This window comes from Bufo bufo, chromosome 6, assembly GCF_905171765.1.
Source record: "Bufo bufo chromosome 6, aBufBuf1.1, whole genome shotgun sequence".
Taxonomy (NCBI): Eukaryota; Metazoa; Chordata; class Amphibia; order Anura; family Bufonidae; genus Bufo; species Bufo bufo.
In genome coordinates, this window is record NC_053394.1 from 52174759 (window position 1) to 52192246 (window position 17488).

Genomic DNA, 17488 nt, shown 5'->3' on the forward strand with positions numbered 1-17488 from the left:
CATCTGCCGTTGGGTATGGTTGTCTATGCTTACAAGGCTATAGTCATTTTCTCCCACCTCAAATCTATGGCCGACCTTAGCCAACAGTTAACCATTTCTCACCAAGTCTTTGCAAAGCCTGGGCAGGTAAGTCTCTTTCTGTTCCTCTGTACCTAGCTGCTCGAACAAAGAGGTGATGAGGGTGTTCTGAATGTCACAGAAAACTGACACAGATGGGTCCACCTTGGCCAACTCTTCAATCACAAGAATGGAGGAGAAAAAAGATGCTCCTGTGCCGCCATACTTGGGGTCCACATCTATACCCATCAGCTGAAAAACGAGAGGGAAAGAGTTAACATCAACAGATTATTAAAGAGATAATAAAATTAGAGTAAAAGTGACAGCCGCCAGTACCTGACAGAGCTCTCCATGTGGTCTCCTTCTTATGGTCCATCGTTATGTCTAGGTAAATGAGCTGATTCATGTGAAGAGGGTGGAGAGGTAGCTGCCCAAGTCCGGCCCTCCGTGCCCCTAATCCAGCCTCTCAGGCTTGACTGACGTTCCAGAGCAGTGGGAACAACAGCGCAGTCCCATACAGAATGTTGCACAGGCGCCATTATGCTGCATTAGTCTTAACTCTGCTGCATGCGCTGTACAGCTCTGGAGCATTCGCCAAAGTTGAAGAGAAATGTCGTCTAATGGCACAACATTTTGTACAGGCTTGTACTGACGTTCCCAACGCTCTCGGACATCAGTCAAGCCAGAGAGGCTGGATTAGGGGGAGAGCTTGACTTGAGTGGCTAGCTCCCCATCCCCTCCACTTCTATCAGCTCATTTACATAGAAGTAGTGTTGAGCGAACTTGTGTTTTAAGTTCTGCGTCCAAATTTGGGTTATCGAAGAATCCAGTTATGGATTCTGCTACCACGGACCATAACGGAATTTGGAATCCATAACGGGATTCTTCGATAACCTGAACCCAAACTTTGGACGCAGAACAAAGTTCGCCCAACACTATATATAAGTTATAAAGGTTTTTTGAAATGAACAACATAACATTGGGCCATAGGAAGGGTATGAATGAAGAAAACATGGAGAGCCCTATTAGGACTAGGGGGCTGTGTGTGTGTAGGGGAGGTTCTCTTTAACCACTTAAGGACCACAGGTTTATACCCCCCTAAAGACCAGGCCCTTTTTTACAAATCGGCACTCCACAACTTTAGCGGTTTATTGCTCGGTCATGCAACTTACCACCCAAATGAATTTTACCTCCTTTTCTTCTCACTAATAGAGCTTTCATTTGGTGGTATTTCATTGCTGCTGACATTTTTACTTTTTTTGTTATTAATCGAAATTTACCGATTTTTTTGCAAAAAAATTACATTTGTCACTTTCAGTTGTAAAATTTGGCAAAAAAAAAACGACACCCATCTAAAAAATTTTCTCTAAATTTATTGTTCTACATGTCTTTGATAAAAAAAAATGTTTGGGTAAAAAAAAAATGGTTTGGGTAAAAGCTATAGCGTTTGCAAACTATGGTACAAATATGTGAATTTCCGCTTTTTGGAGCAGCTCTGACTTTCTGAGCACCGTCATGTTTCCTGAGGTTCTACAATGGCCAGACAGTACAAACACCCCACAAATGACCCCATTTCGGAAAGTAGACACCCTAAGGTATTCTCTGATGGGCATAGTGAGTTCATAGAACTTTTTATTTTTTGTCACAAGTTAGCGGAAAATGATGATTTTTTTATTTATTTATTTTTCTTACAAAGTCTCATATTCCACTAACTTGTGACAAAAAATAAAAAATTCTATGAACTCGCTATGCACATCACGAAATACCTTGGGGTGTCTTCTTTCCAAAATGGGGTCACTTGTGGGGTAGTTATACTGCCCTGGCATTCTAGGGGCCCTTATGTGTGGTAAGTAGTTTGAAATCAAAATCTGTAAAAAATGGCCGGTGAAATCCTAAAGGTGCTCTTTGGAATGTGGGCCCCTTTGCCCACCTAGGCTGCAAAAAAGTGTCACACATCTGGTATCGCTGTACTCAGGAGAAGTTGGGCAATGTGTTTTGGGGTGTCTTTTTACATATACCCATGCTGGGTGAGAGAAATATCTCGGCAAAAGACAAATTTTCCCATTTTTTTATACAAAGTTGGCATTTGACCAAGATATTTATCTCACCCAGCATGGGTATATGTAAAATGACACCCCAAAACACATTCCCCACCTTCTCCTGAGTACGGAGATACCACATGTGTGACACTTTTTTGCAGCCTAGGTGGGCAAAGGGGCCCACATTCCAAAGAGCACCTTTAGGATTTTACCGGCCATTTTTTACACATTTTGATTTCAAACTACTTCGCACGCATTTGGGCCCCTAGAATGCCAGGGCAGTATAACTACCCTACAAGTGACCCCATTTTGGAAAGAAGACACCCCAAGGTATTCCGTGAGGGGCATGGCGAGTTCCTAGAATTTTTAATTTTTTGTCACAAGTTAGCGGAAAATTATGATTTTTTTTTTTTCTTACAAAGTCTCATATTCCACTAACTTGTGACAAAAAATAAAAACTTCCATGAACTCACTATGCCCATCACGAAATACCTGGGGGTGTCTTCTTTCCAAAATGGGGTCACTTGCGGGGTAGTTATACTGCTCTGGAATTTTAGGGGCCCGAATGCGTGAGAAGTAGTTTGAAATCAAAATCTGTAAAAAATGGCCGGTGAAATCCGAAAGGTGCTCTTTGGAATGTGGGCCCCTTTGCCCACCTAGGCTGCAAAAAAGTGTCACACATCTGGTATCGCCGTACTCAGGAGAAGCTGGGCAATGTGTTTTGGGGTGTCATTTTACATATACCCATGCTGGGTGAGATAAATATCTCGGCAAAAGACAACTTTTCCCATTTTTTTTATACAAAGTTGGCATTTGACCGAGATATTTCTCTCACCCAGCATGGGTATCTGTAAAATGACACCCCAAAACACATTCCCCAACTTCTCCTGAGTACGGCGATACCAGATGTGTGACACTTTTTTGCAGCCTAGATGCGCAAAGGGGCCCACATTCCTTTTAGGAGGGCATTTTTAGACATTTGGATCCCAGACTTCTTCTCACGCTTTAGGGCCCCTAAAATGCCAGGGCAGTATAAATACCCCACATGTGACCCCATTTTGGAAAGAAGACACCCCAAGGTATTCAATGAGGGGCATGGCGAGTTCATGGAAATTTTTTTTTTTTGCCACAAGTTAGCGGAAATTGTTTTTTTTTTTCTCACAAAGTCTGCCTTTCCGCTAACTTGGGACAAAAATTTCAATCTTTCATGGACTCAATATGCCCCTCACGGAATACCTGGGGGTGTCTTCTTTCCGAAATGGGGTCACATGTGGGGTATTTATACTGCCCTGCCATTTTAGGGGCCCTAAAGCGTGAGAAGAAGTCTGGAAAATAAATGTCTAAAAAAAATTTACGCATTTGGATTCCGTGAGGGGTATGGTGACTTCATGTGAGATTTTATTTTTTGACACAAGTTAGTGGAATATGAGACTTTGTAAGAAAAAAATAAAATAAAAAATTTCCGCTAACTTGGGCCAAAAAAATGTCTGAATGGAGCCTTACAGGGGGGTGATCAGGGAGTCTATATGGGGTGATCACCCCCCTGTCATTGATCACCCCCCTGTAAGGCTCCATTCAGACGTCCGTATGTTTTTTACGGATCCACGGATACATGGATCGGATCCGCAAAACACATACGGACATCTGAATGGAGCCTTACAGGGGGGTGATAAATGACAGGGGGGTGATCAATGACAGGGGGGTGATCAATGACAGGGGGTGATCAATGACAGGGGGGTGACCAGGGAGTCTATATGGGGTGATCACCCCCCTGTCAGGCTCCATTCAGACGTCCGTATGTGTTTTGCGGATCCGATCCATGTATCAGTGGATCCGTAAAAATCATACGGACGTCTGAATGGAGCCTTACAGGGGGGTGATCAATGACAGGGGGGTGATCAGGGAGTCTATATGGGGTGATCACCCCCCTGTAAGGCTCCATTCAGAAGTCCGTATGTGTTTTCCAGATCCGATCCATAGATCAGTGGATCCGTAAAAATCATACGGACGTCTGAATGGAGCCTTACAAGGGGGTGATCAATGACAGGGGGGTGATTAATGACAGGGGGGTGATCAGGGAGTCTATATGGGGTGATCTGGGGTGATCAGGGGTTAATAAGTGACAGGGGGGGGGTGTAGTGTAGTGGTGCTTGGTGCTACATATTACTGAGCTACCTGTGTCCTCTGGTGGTCGATCCAAACAAAGGGGACCACCAGAGGACCAGGTATATTAGACGCTGTTATCAAAACAGCGTCTAATATACCTGTTAGGGGTTAAAAAAATCACATCTCCAGCCTGCCAGCGAACGATCGCTGCTGGCAGGCTGGAGATCCACTCGCTTACCATCCGTTCCTGTGAACGCGCGCGCCTGTGTGCGCGTGTTCACAGGAAATCTCGGCTCACGCGAGATGACGCCAATCGGCGTTAGCGTAGCCTGGGAGAGCCGCCGCAATGACGCCTTTCGGCGTTACATGTGCGGCAAGCGGTTTTGCAATGATTGCTGTAAAAAATTAAAATCAGACATCATACAGTACATGACAATCTCTTTCTCACCAAGCTAGAACCAGCCCTGTACCTCACATGGATCCAGAGATCTCCACTTTCTCGTTACTCCAATTGCTGTGCTAGATTTTCTTCAGCCTAGCAGCTCAGGGGGCGTGTCCTTTCTGCTGCAGCTCTCTCCCCATCACGACCCAGGGGCGTGTCCTTTCTGCTGCACCTCTCTCCCTGTAACTGCCACAGCTTCTAACAGAACATACAGCTGGTGGCAGTTGAAGATTTAAAGAGAACCTGTCACCGGGATTTTGTGTATAGAGCTGAGGACATGGGTTGCTAGATTGCCGCTAGCACATCCACAATACCCAGTCCCCATAGCTCTCTGTGCTTTTATTGTGTAAAAAAAAAAATAATGATTTGATACATATGCAAATTAACCTGAGATGAGTCCTGTATGTGAGATGAGTCAGGGACAGGACTAATCTCAGGGTAATTTGCATATGTATCAAATAGTTATTTTTTTACACAATAAAAGCACACAGAGCTATGGGGACTGGGTATTGCGGATGTGCTAGCGGCGATCTAGCAACCCATGTCCTCAGCTCTATACCCAAAATCCAGGTGACAGGTTCCCTTTAAACTGAGCACTAGTGTTGAGCGAAGCGAGCTTCAGATGCTTCATATAAAGTCGGTTCATTCAAAACTTCAGAATAAGGCTCCATTCACACGTCCGCAAATGGGTCCGCAATTTTGCGGGAACGGGTGCAGACCCATTCATTTTCTATGGGGACGGAATGGTTGCGGACAGCACACAGTGTGCTGTCAGCATCCGCATTTGCGGAGCGCGGCCCCGATCTTCGGGTCCGCAGCTCCGCAAAAGATAGAACATGTCCTATTCTTGTCCGCAGCTTGCGGACAAGAATAGGCATTTCTATAGGGGTGCCGGGCGGGTGTGTTGCGGGTCCGCAACACACCACGGACGTGTGAATGGAGCCTAATACTGTAAGAAGATTCGTCTCTGTACAGTATTAGAATGTACGGGCTCTGATGAGCCGAAGTTAGTTATTCGCGAAATCGCTCGTGACTGAATAACTTTGGTAGTTTATTTTTAAAGTGGAAAAACCACTGGTACCTCAGAACCGAACTCTGCTTTAGTCCTGAGGTACTAGTCAGAACGGAAGCCCAGTTTGGCTTCAAGTTTTAAAGTGTTTTTTCCACTTTATTCAACGAAGTCACGCACGACCTCGTGAATAACTAACTTCGGCTCATCGGAGCCCATACATTCTAATACTGTACGGAGACGAATCTCCGTACAGTATTATTCTGAAGTTTTGAACGAAGCGACTTCGGATGAAGCATCTGAAGCTCGCTTCGCTCAACACTACTGAGCACGTTCAGGAAAAATTGCAGCATCTTATATATTGTGCGTTATTCATGCAGTTCTGGCTCCGTGTGAATAGGGCTTGTGTGAAAAACGCAACGCATCCGGATGCAATACGTTTTTCACTGATGGTTGCTGGGAGATGTAGATTGTTATTCTTCAGCTTCTCTTAGAAAAACATGTGCAATCCGGATACAATCCGGACAGAAAAAAATGCACACGCTGAACACCATCGCAGAAAAAACTAATTGACTTTGGGAGCAAAACCATCAGTCTTTCCCGGAACAAATCCTGACACAACCCGTATCGCTCATACGGAAGAGGCCTTCGGGGTTTTAATACAGGCCGTAAATCCCAATCAGAGGAAGACAGAGAAGGCCCTGTTACACTGCACACATTGTCTAACCACCATTCTTATAAACCAGGACGTGATGGTCATTTCCATCTGTACCATTCTCACTGCTGGGCTAAAGGCTCTTTTACACCAGGCAAGGATCCGAGCGATTATTGGATTCATACGAACACTAGTTTACGATAACTTCCCCATCTAAAGGTCCTTTTACACAGAGCACTAATCAGGCAGATTATCAGGGAGGAACATTTGTATAAACGCTCGCTCCTGATAATTGTCCTGTGTGAAAGGCGCCGGCGATCACCTGATGAATGACCAAACACTGCTGGACTTTATGTGTGTCGCGGTCGCAGCAATTATGCGAGTCGCACTGCAACCCCATTCAGTCCTATGGCAGCCCTGCCACACACCACCATGCTTGGACACGACATGTTCGCACCCAAGATGGCCGTGCAGCCGCACCCTAAAGCTCATTCTATGGGGCACATTTACTAAGACTCAAGCGCAGATCCACTGGATTCGTAAAAATAATTGCACCGCCGCGGGAGAAGCACCTACTTAATTTGCTTGCGCAAAACCGTACACCGCGCGTGCGCACTCAGGGACCGTGAGTGCGCACTCAGTGCAAAATGTTCCATTAGATCTCCCTACCCGAGTGCGCACGCGCGGGCACACCATCTGGAGCAGTTCAGCCTCAGCACATAGCAGAGCTGAGTGCATGCAAATGAAGTAGGTGCTTCTCCCGCGCCGGTGCAATTATTTTTACGAATCCAGTGGATCTGCGCTTGCGCAGATCCACACACCCTCCTCCAGCAGATTCCAGTGCGGCCGCATCACTTCCAGGTATAGCATTCTGCCAAGGTATAGGAATCTGGCAGAACACCGGCCCCGACGCCCCCTGTCCTGCCCAGCTGCCAAACACAAAGTGAAATCGGCTGTGCAACTAAACATTGTTGCAAAGCCAGTTAAGAAAGAGAATAAACTAGTTGCAAGTCCCTTAATAAATGCCCCCCCATGTGTCCCTGACCACCACTGCAGGTAGACCTCTCAACTACAGCTAAGCTACTTGTTGACGATCTCCTCAGCTGGAATATGCAGTCCAGTTCTAAGCACCAGTACATAGAAAGGTTGCAATGCAGCTGGAAAATTAACCTATACAAATATATAAATGGGCCATACAAAAAATACTGCGAAAAACTGTTCCATGTAAAATGTGCTCAACAGACAAGGGGGCACTGCCTCCGACTGGAGAAGATAAAGTTCAGTCTCCGGAAGCGTCAAAGCTTCTTTACTGTAAGAACGGTGAATCTGTGGAATAGACGTCCTCAGGACGTGGTCACTGCAGGAACAGTGGACGGTTTCAAAAAGGGTTTAGATGAATTCTTAAAAGGTAAACAACATTAATGATTATGAAAACGTGTAGAAATCCGAGTCTCAATTCCTTCTGGGATTCGCATCCCCACCTATCCCTTGGTTGATGGACGTATGTCTTTTTTCAACCGTATTAACCATATCTAACTATATGTAACAAAGGAAAAAGCAAAAAACTGCAAAAACCGGACACTGAATAAACTACAGTCTGTACTCTGTTAGCTATGGTTGTAGACAGTAAACTTTCAGCCAACATTAAAAATACTAACCCCAAGCTCAAATAATCCCTGAATGACTGAATTGTCCATTTTTGAATTGGCATCCATGGTTTTCACAAGTGGGGCGATCCGGTCCTGGGCAAATTTTCGTACTGAGAAGAAAGAAATACAGCATAAAGACAATAGACTATACCAAGCACAAAACTTATCACGGCGAAAATTGCACCTCATTTATTAAAACAAAACAAAAAACACACGCCTCGTGATAAATATGGCGTATGCATTTTTTGACATATTTTCTTCTGCTTCTAAGAAATGGCATCTAGTTTGGAGGGTTTTTTTTTTAATGCTGAAACACAAAGTAAATATTGGCTACAAAAATGCTTGTGTAGTGATATTTCATAATGCACTTTAGACTTATAAAGAGGATCGGTCGCCTCTACTGACGTGTCCGTTTTAGTACCTACTTGCATCCCCCATGTAAGACCAATTGCGGAGCGTCTGTACTTAGGACTCTATGTTGTTCCATTCCTTTATTATTCCTGCTGGAGGTTATGAATGATTTCTGCACCATTTGGATGTTACCAATCAGTGCAAGGACACAATCCCAAGAAGGAATAATAGAGGAACGGCACAACAGAGAGTCATAGGAATAGATCCTACAGATCGGTTATGACATGGGGAACGCAAGCAGGGCCGGATTAAGAGCATCATGGGCCTGGTGCTGAGGATTTTGCTGGGCCTTTTTATGGAACTGCACTCAGTGTCTTAATTACATATATATTTTATCGATACCATTAAAGTATTTTGTTCCTGCAACTACCCCTTCATTTGGCGTCTATCTTGGCAACATGGAGGGGGACCACGGGAGGGGGACCCTGAGGGTGGGGCACCCTCAGGGCACTATAGTGTCAGGAAAACCGCTTTGTTTTCCTGACACTATAGTGATCATTTAACATGACTATGAAGATTACTGTTTTCTAGCTGCTATGGACTGTGGACAACAGCAGCTAGAAACAGTAATTTTCATAGAGCTGTGTTATGATTTCTGGACACAGCACTCAGCATGCTTAGCCAGTCAGATAGAAGGCTGGCTAAGCATGCTGAGAGCTGTGTCTAAATAACATAACACATTAAAGGGATTCTGTCACCAGGTTTCACCCGTCAGCTAAAAATATGCTGATGTTCAGGGCGTCTGCACGATTCCTAATGTGGGCTTATAAATGTCATCTGTGGGCTTATTTAGCTAAAAAACAGCTATTACTAACCTGTCAGTCAAACAAATAAGGTGCCCAAGGGGATGTTAATGAATGCAAGGTGTCGGCCGCACCCGCCGCCGTTCGTGCCCAGCGCCGCCTTTCCGGACTTCTGCGCCGCCTCCTAATCCTCTGTGCCGCCTCTCGCTCTCCCTTCCTCCCCCCTCCTCCTGCTGTAAGATCTCGCGCATACAGGGGTTGAGCGAAGTGCCGGCGCATGCGCACTTCGCTGTAAGAAGCCAAATGGAGAAGTCCGCACGGGCGCATCAGGCACAGCCCTGTGCGCAAGATCTTACAGCGGGAGGAGGGAGGGAGAGCGAGAGGCGGCACAGAGGATTAGGAGGCGGAGCAGAAGTCCGGAAAGGCGGCGCTGACATTTATAAGCCCACATTAGGAATCGTGAAGACGCCCTGAACATCAGCATATTTTTAGCTGACATGGGTCAAACCTGGTGACAGAATCCCTTTAAAGAAATTACTGTTTCTAGCTGCTGTGGACTGTGGACTAGCAGCTAGAAACAGTAATTTCTTTATGTGTTATGTTATTTAGACTGAGCTCTCAGCACGCTTAGCCAGTCAGTAATTCTCATAGTGCTGTTATGATTTATGGACACAGCTCTCAGCATGCTTAGCCAGCCTTCTATCTGGCTGTGCTTCTTGAGAGTCACAGTCCACAGGCTCAGAAACAGCCAGATAGAAGGCTGGCTAAGCATGCTGAGAGCTGTGTCCATAAATCAGAACAGCACTATGATTGCCCTCCCTTCCAACTGGATGAGTTTATCTGATACCTGCCCTGCTCCAGAAGCTCCTGCTGTCTCGCGGGCTGGTGTGGCTGAACGCTGTGGGCCGTGTGCTGGTCGAAACTGCTGAGCAGGTTGTACACAGCGCAGCGTGCAGGAGGGATAACCGCGGGCGCACTGAGGTCATATCTATCCTGTGACGTATATCCGGCGGCAGGACGTCAGAGCAGCTGGTGCTGTTCCTGTAAGGCCGCGGCCCGCCGGATATGACCTCAGTGCGCCCGCGGTTATCCCTCCTGCACGCTGCGCTGTGTACAATAGTGATGGGAAGTTCGGATCTTTCAGATGAATCGGTTCATAAATCGGATCTTCGGTTCACTTGCTGAGTCACTGACTGCTGAGCTGACTCGCAAGTGAACCGAAGACTCTAGGTGCCGGTGCGCATGCGCAGATGCTATCCATTCGATTCACTTGCTGCTGCTGACTCAGTCGGCTCTTCAGCTCTCTAATGAGTGAGTCCGGATCAGGAAGAGTGATTGATTATAGTGATAGTGAAGAGAAGCTGAGGCTGACGCCGGACAGGAGGACTCAGGAGCTGTCACTGTGGTGTGCATTGTTGTCTGTTGTGCATTGTTACCCACAGTGACAACAGTCTGACACTGACAGTAGTACAACGAACCAAGTGAAGTGAAATGTGAATGCTGCACAGGGAAAACTATGTGCTGAATTGATAACAGTATTACAGTAACACAGTCACTGGCTGATAATAAAATAGTCCCCACAGTCCCCACTTAACGGAATCCATAAAGGAGATGTGAACCCACCCTTAGTTATATAGATACTGAATGAGATGCCTTTAACATATATATCTCCTGAGAAGCCAATTTGATCCTAAAGGGTTAATTCAACCTGTAATCTAAACTCTGTGTCATCTGTCACTTCTCTGATCCTGTCCCTTAATCTTATCACTGCTGCAACAAAAGCATCAGCCGACAGCCTCAGTGTAACCTGTTCTAGACTCTGACAGCCTCAGTGTAACCTGTTCTAGACTCTGACAGCCTCAGTGTAACCTGTTCTAGACTCTGACAGCCTCAGTGTAACCTGTTCTAGACTCTGACAGCCTCAGTGTAACCTGTTCTAGACTCTGACAGCCTCAGTGTAACCTGTTCCAGTGACTCACGGCTCTTTTAACTCAAAGAATGGAATGAGTCTCTGAGTCGGATCTTTAGATTCTTTTAACCTGAGACTCATTCGATTCATTTCTATTCTAACTCCCTGTACAGACGGCTCAGAGCTGCTAGTGCTTGCCTTGCCTCAGCTCTGATTGGTTGGTGGGCGGGGAGGGGAGGGGCTGGCAGAAGCAGCTTCCACTCTAGGATCATATTAGGCTCCTCCCGAGTCCCTCCCTCAGGCTCCTGCTGCCAGCGTGAGGTGAGCGTCTCTGCATTGTCGCTGCGCTGTGTACAACAGAGGACTTTTAGCGCGGGCCGCTCCCGACGGCCTTTTGGCTGGCGGATGGGCCTATTTTATGGTAGGGGCCTGGAGCTGCAGCTCCATCAGCCCCTATGTTAATCCGGCCCTGAACGCAAGTAGTTACTAAAGCAGACGTGTCAGGAGAGGAGACAGCTCCTCTAAGTAACATAGGACTGCAAAAACATACATTAAAAAGCACAGTTAAAACGCATTGAAAAACGCCCAAACAGTGAAATTCCCACTAGCATTTTCTTCATGGCATTTTCCCCTCTAGAGAAGATGTCCAAACGCCAAGAGCTCCAGCGGGCCGCTTTTTTAACATAAAGCAGAAAGACAAAAAAAAAGCCACCTAATGAACAAAAATTAGCAATAAATGGCCGGCTATTTCTCAAACAAGCATCCACATTTAGGCCTCTTTCCCACGGGCGTGTGCTCCTCGTTGCCGTATTGCGGACCGCAATACACAGGGGCGCCGTTCTGTGGGGTTTCGTCCCGTACTTCCGTTACGCAAAAAGATAGAACATGTCCTATCTTTTCGCGGAACGGCCGAATAGCGGACCCATTCAAGTGAATGGGTCCGCGATCCGATGCGGCTGCCTGACGGACTGTGATCGTGCATTGCGGCCCGCATTTTGCGGGCCGCACACGCCCGTTGGGAAAGAGGCCTTATTGTTACCTACTAAAATTACATAGAATATACATCCAGCATCATAATCTATATAAAAACACAATACAAAATGAAAAATATAAACGTGAGATGGTGTACAGTCGCGGTCCCCCTATGAGCAGGTAGTGCGGAGCTCATGCACTACTCCAGGATAAGGCCTCTTGCACACAAGCGTTTTTTTTCCGTTTTTTGCGGATTCCGTTTGCGGAAGCATTCATTTCAATGGTTCCGCAAAAAAACGGGATGTACTCCGTATGCATTCCGTTTCCGTATTTCTGTTCCGCTGAAAGATAGAACGTGTCCTATTATTGCCCGCAAATAACGATCCGTGGCTCCATTCAAGTCAATGGTTCCGCAAAAAAACTGAATGCATCCGTATCCATTCTGTTTTTGCGGAACCATCTATTGAAAATTTTATGCCCAGCCCATTTTTTTTTTTATGTACTTACTGTTTAAACATCATTGTACGCTTCCGTTTGCGAACCACAAAAAACGGATCACAAACAGAAACCAAACGCAATGGAAGCGGAAAACGCTACTAAACAAAAAAACGGATCCGTTTAAAATGGACCGCAAAACCATACGGTCGTGTGCAAGAGGCCTAAGTATGTCCCACAGCAGGGTTAGGAGAAGCTAGTAAGGTAACTAGTTGATACGAACGTCCTCGCTGTAATGTTCCTAATTATTTTGCCATAGGGCTAGCAATAAAGTCCTACAGTTACCACTTGTTGAAACAATCCCATATGACGCACACGATAGCGGTCAGGTGGTTTTGCAGTCTCTATTTGATAATGTGCGCTGTGCTCAAACCGATCGTGATGTCAGCTTACCGCTCATACCGCTGTACTCGGATTAATACGTACGTGGCTTTGCTTGAATCGCCCTCGTCTTGCAGAGCGCTTATTACCTCGTTTGTGTATGCGCTAGTGCTGACTTTACCGCGCTGACTTTGCTCCTTGGTTGCGAGATTCCTTTCTTGATACAGAAGTTCGCACTCCATATAGGCTGCTGTGTAGATTACCAAACGCGTTTCGAAACCGCACAGGTTTCTTCTTCAGTGGTTAAAGGTATAATGTTATAGAAATGGTATATAAATTAACCACTGAAGAAGAAACCTGTGCGGTTTTGAAGCGCGTTTGGTAATCTACACAGCGTCTGACACCCCCAATCAGACGTCCTGCAGTAGAACTACACAGCTCCGTCCATTGCGGAGAGGATGGGGCTGGTTACTGCAGCGCTGCTCCCAATGATGTGAATCTGGTTACCTACTCCAACCATTGCACAATGGACAGAGCCGTGTAGTTCCAGCACCTGAACTCCTGCAGAACAACTGATCGGAGGTTGAGAGGTGTTAGCCCCCTGCAGATCAGATACTGATCGCCCATCAATAGGAAAATCCTGGGCAACATCTTAAGCTGGGACATTTTCCCAAATCGGGCGTGAATGGAATGATTAATGTGGTCTTTAACAAAACGGTCTAGTAGAAAAACAGGCCTCGTTACCCACAGCAACCAATCAGTGCTCAGCTTTTATTTCATAAACTGTTTTGGAGAAATGAAACCTGCACTGTGATTGGTCACTATGGTCAACAAGGCATATTTCTCTGTCTGTCTTAGGCTACTTTTACACTCACGTTTGGTGTGGATCCGTCATGGACGTTCAGATAATACAACAGTCTGGATCTGTTTGTACTATCTTTAACATAGCCAGGACGGATCCGTCTTGAACAGCATTGAAAGTCAATGGAGGACGGATCCGTTTTCTATTGTGCCAGATTGTGTCAGAGAAGACAGATCCGTCCCCATTGACTTACATTGTGTGCCAGGACGGATCAGTTTGGCTCAGTTTCGTCAGACGGACACAAAAAACGCTGCAGAGTGGAATGGAGACGGAACGGAGGCGAACTGATGCATTCTGAGCGGATCCTTTTCCATTCAGAATGCATTAGGGCAAAGACTGATCCGTTTTGGACCGCTTGTGAGAGCCCTGAATGGATCTCACAAACGGAAAGCCAAAATGCCAGTGTGAAAGTAGACTTATCCGAGCTGATAAAGCAGGCAGAGTTATGAAAACTCTCTCCCATTACAATGTGCTGCGCTGTACTTGAAATACTGGGAGGAGACCACAGTGGTCTCTTCAAACAGCTGATCGGTGCCTGACCCCCAGCAATCAGATACTGAGGATAGGACAACAGTATTAAACACTCGGACAACCCCTTTAAAGTATAATCCTTTTGACATGTCAGAGGTTGTGATGGTCCAGGTGTGGAGACCTTCACTAGTTGCTGAAACAAAGTGGCAGATGATTGATTTTCCATAGGTCATCAACACTGTACTGTCAGAATACCCCTTTAAGGATGCAGCCTATTTTGGCAGAACATAATTGCCACATTTTACACTGAGTAGCACAGGTGCCATTGGGGGTGACAGAGGGAACCCGTCAAACTCCTTAGGTGCTGCAGCTACTACTGACTGCAGCATCTAAGAGGTTAAACGGCCCCAGAGGTGGGACCTGGCTTTTGTGGCATATACTGGAAATAGTCTACATAGGCTTAATGTGGGATCACTCTTTTGAATTGCGTTTTCATCCAGTTTTATGGACACGGTCTTGGAGCTCTGAGAAGTTGGAGGAGCAGCGAGAGGTATCTGTTCTAGGTTTACCCATGTCTCGCAGCATTCCCTCTTCTTCTGTGAACGTCTCCAGGGGCGCATATATCGCTCCTTCCTTGGGCGCTGCAGCCAACACATCGGCTTTAGAAGATTTTAGACGACAATGGAGATTGTGGGATGTAACCAGGCAGGGCCGCAACCCTCTACCCAGTACCTAGAATAGGACAAAAACAAAAGACGATAAAGTGATGTATTTGACCAAAAAGAGGACCACCTCTAATAAAAGAGAGTGTGGGCGATATTATTTACACTGCACACAGATCCTACTTCATCAGGTACAAATCTACCCCCCCCCCCCCCTGCATAATTAACATTTATTTTTTTTATTTAGAATTGCAGTGATTTTCTCCGACTTCTATAAAATGCTGCAGCAAAGTATTTGCCAAAGTTGCCTGATGGCGTCACCTCCTCCAAACACCATGTCACTTGCACGGTCAGGGTATGGTCTCACCGGGCAGATGTTCTTCATATGAATTTCTGCTGCAGATTTTGCCACATTCTGTGAAAAAATCGGGGGCAAAATCTGCAAACAACAGATTTTGCTGTGAATTTTCCACAATTCACCATCACATTGCAAATGGTGAAATCCGCAGCGGCTTTAAAACCCACCCAAGTCAATTTTCGGCAGTAGATCATTTCCACGGATTTGTAAAATCTCATTCACTTCACTCCCATGGTAAACGCTGTAGAAATTCCGCCGGCAGTCCTACCGCAGAAAATCCACAGAATCTCAGTCCCACCGGAACATTCCCTTAGATCTTTGTTCGAAAAATCTGTGGCAGAAGAATCGAGGCTGACCCTTGGATTTCTGCCACAGATTCTCACTTCTACCGGCTGTGGATCCGCACCCATTCAATAGGGCTGATCTGCGAGTGGCCACCTGCTGTAATTTCAGCACCTCAATTGCCCCCCCCCCATGATGCGGATATTGATAACAGTCTATGAAGAAATCCACATCATATGAACTATGGCACGGATTCCAATGGGGGTGGACTGGGAACGTTTCCATGTGGGATGTATTTTTGGGATATCTTTGCTGCAGATTTCACCCCCATCCATTGCAAAACGTGAAATCATTGGTGGAAGTCCGCAGCACATGGTAACATGCTACTTGCATAAAATCCGCACTGCAGATCAGAGGAATCCATGGCGGGAAGTTTCTGCAGAGTGTGCACGAGTTTTTTCGAAAATCTCATTCTATACTTACTGCCCCTGTGGGATCTGATCGTGGGAATAAAGGGAAACATTTCCCAGATGCTTGCCACCTTCTATTCCATAACTACAACTCCCATCAGGTAGAGTTGAGCGAACTTGTGGTTTCAAGTTTGGCGTATAAGGTTCAAGTTCGGGTTCTCTAAGAATTCCGTTACGGATTCTGCTACCTCGGACCGTAAGGCTACTTTCACACTCGCGTTTGGTGCGAATCCGTCATGTATCTGCACCGATAATACAACCACATGCATGCGTTCAGAACGGATCAGATTGTATTATCTTCAACATTGGCCAAACGGATCCGTCTTGAACACCATTGAAAGTCAATGTGGGGCGGATCCGTTTTGCATTGTGGCAGTCAAAACGGATCCGTCCCCGTTGACTTACATTCTGTGTCAGGACGGATCCGTTTGCCTCCGCATCGTCAGGCGGACACCAAACCGCTGCAAGCAGCGTTTTGGTGTCCGCCTCAAGAGCGCAATGGAGGCAGAATGGAGGCAAACTGATGCGTTCTGAGCGGATCCTTTTTCCATTCAGAATGCATTAGAATGCAAACTGATCCGTTTTGGACCGCGTGTGAGAGCCCTGAACGGATCTTACAAACGGAAACCAAAACGCCAGTGTGAAAGTAGCCTAACTTATAGTCTGTGGTAGTGGTATCCATAACGGAATGCGTAGATATCTCGAACCTTTTACGCCGAACTTGAAGCCACAAGTGCGCTCAACACCTGCTCAAGTGTTCTCTGAACTCCCGTACAAATTAATGAGGCATGCTGGGAGTTGTAGTTTCACAACAGCTGGAGTGCCGGAGGTTGCCGACCCTCTTGATGCCACTGAGACTGCGATGTTTGCTGGAGATTTACCAGACATGCTGCAAAGGAGAAAACGAGCAATTGCACATAGAAAACAGATTCTCAGACCCAGACTGGTTGCTATGGGCAACGGCTGCACTTTTTTGTACCCGTTTTGATAAATCTCCCCCAGTAAAGGGACCGGACCCCTCCACACCACAATTATCACTTATTTTTCAGAAGAAGACAGCGGTGACATCATCAACAGACGGAGACATCAGAAAAGTCATGGCGGTGGAGAAGAACGCCACCAGCTTCTTTATTTTAGCAGCAGGTAAGGTGCTGGCACCCTGTTCCCTCAGTGGTGGTGTCTATGGGAAACAGTGCAACTAGACAGATGTGCAACCCCCAAATTAATAAACAGGTTATTTGTAGGAAACCATTGGGTAAATAATGGCTTCCCACCCTGACAGTCCTTGTCCTTCTCACCTGGACACTACGACACAGCACTCCAGCCATTTGTCCGGACAGATCAGCTATCGCGAGAGTTTAGTCAACCCTTGATATCTGGGGACAGGACATCCCGGAAGTGTTGTGCGTTCCAAGCCTCTCTCGAAATTATCAACTCCTTCCCCTCTCATTTTAAGATGGTAATAAGGCATAAGGTCTCTGGTGATCTCCGTACCCTTCTGAGGCCAGTTAGATACAGATATTGCATTATCAGTTGAAATTGAAATGAAAAGAGCAAACCAAAAGACTACAACTA

The 17488-nt window shown here is 46.2% G+C and overlaps 1 protein-coding gene across 1 annotated transcript in view; it reads right to left on the reverse strand.

Annotated features, from left to right (window-relative positions):
- Positions 1–17309, reverse strand: part of ACADSB (acyl-CoA dehydrogenase short/branched chain) — a 36937-nt gene extending 19628 nt beyond the window's left edge. Inside the window, exons 1-4 of the mRNA XM_040435272.1 lie at positions 17212–17309; positions 14711–14873; positions 7967–8067; positions 103–309 (exon numbers count right to left, since the gene is read on the reverse strand). Of these exons, the coding sequence (XP_040291206.1) occupies positions 103–309; positions 7967–8067; positions 14711–14873; positions 17212–17241 (501 nt within the window). The 5' untranslated portion in view covers positions 17242–17309. The remainder of the gene's footprint in view (positions 1–102; positions 310–7966; positions 8068–14710; positions 14874–17211) is intronic.
- Between the last annotated feature and the right edge of the window lie 179 nt (positions 17310–17488).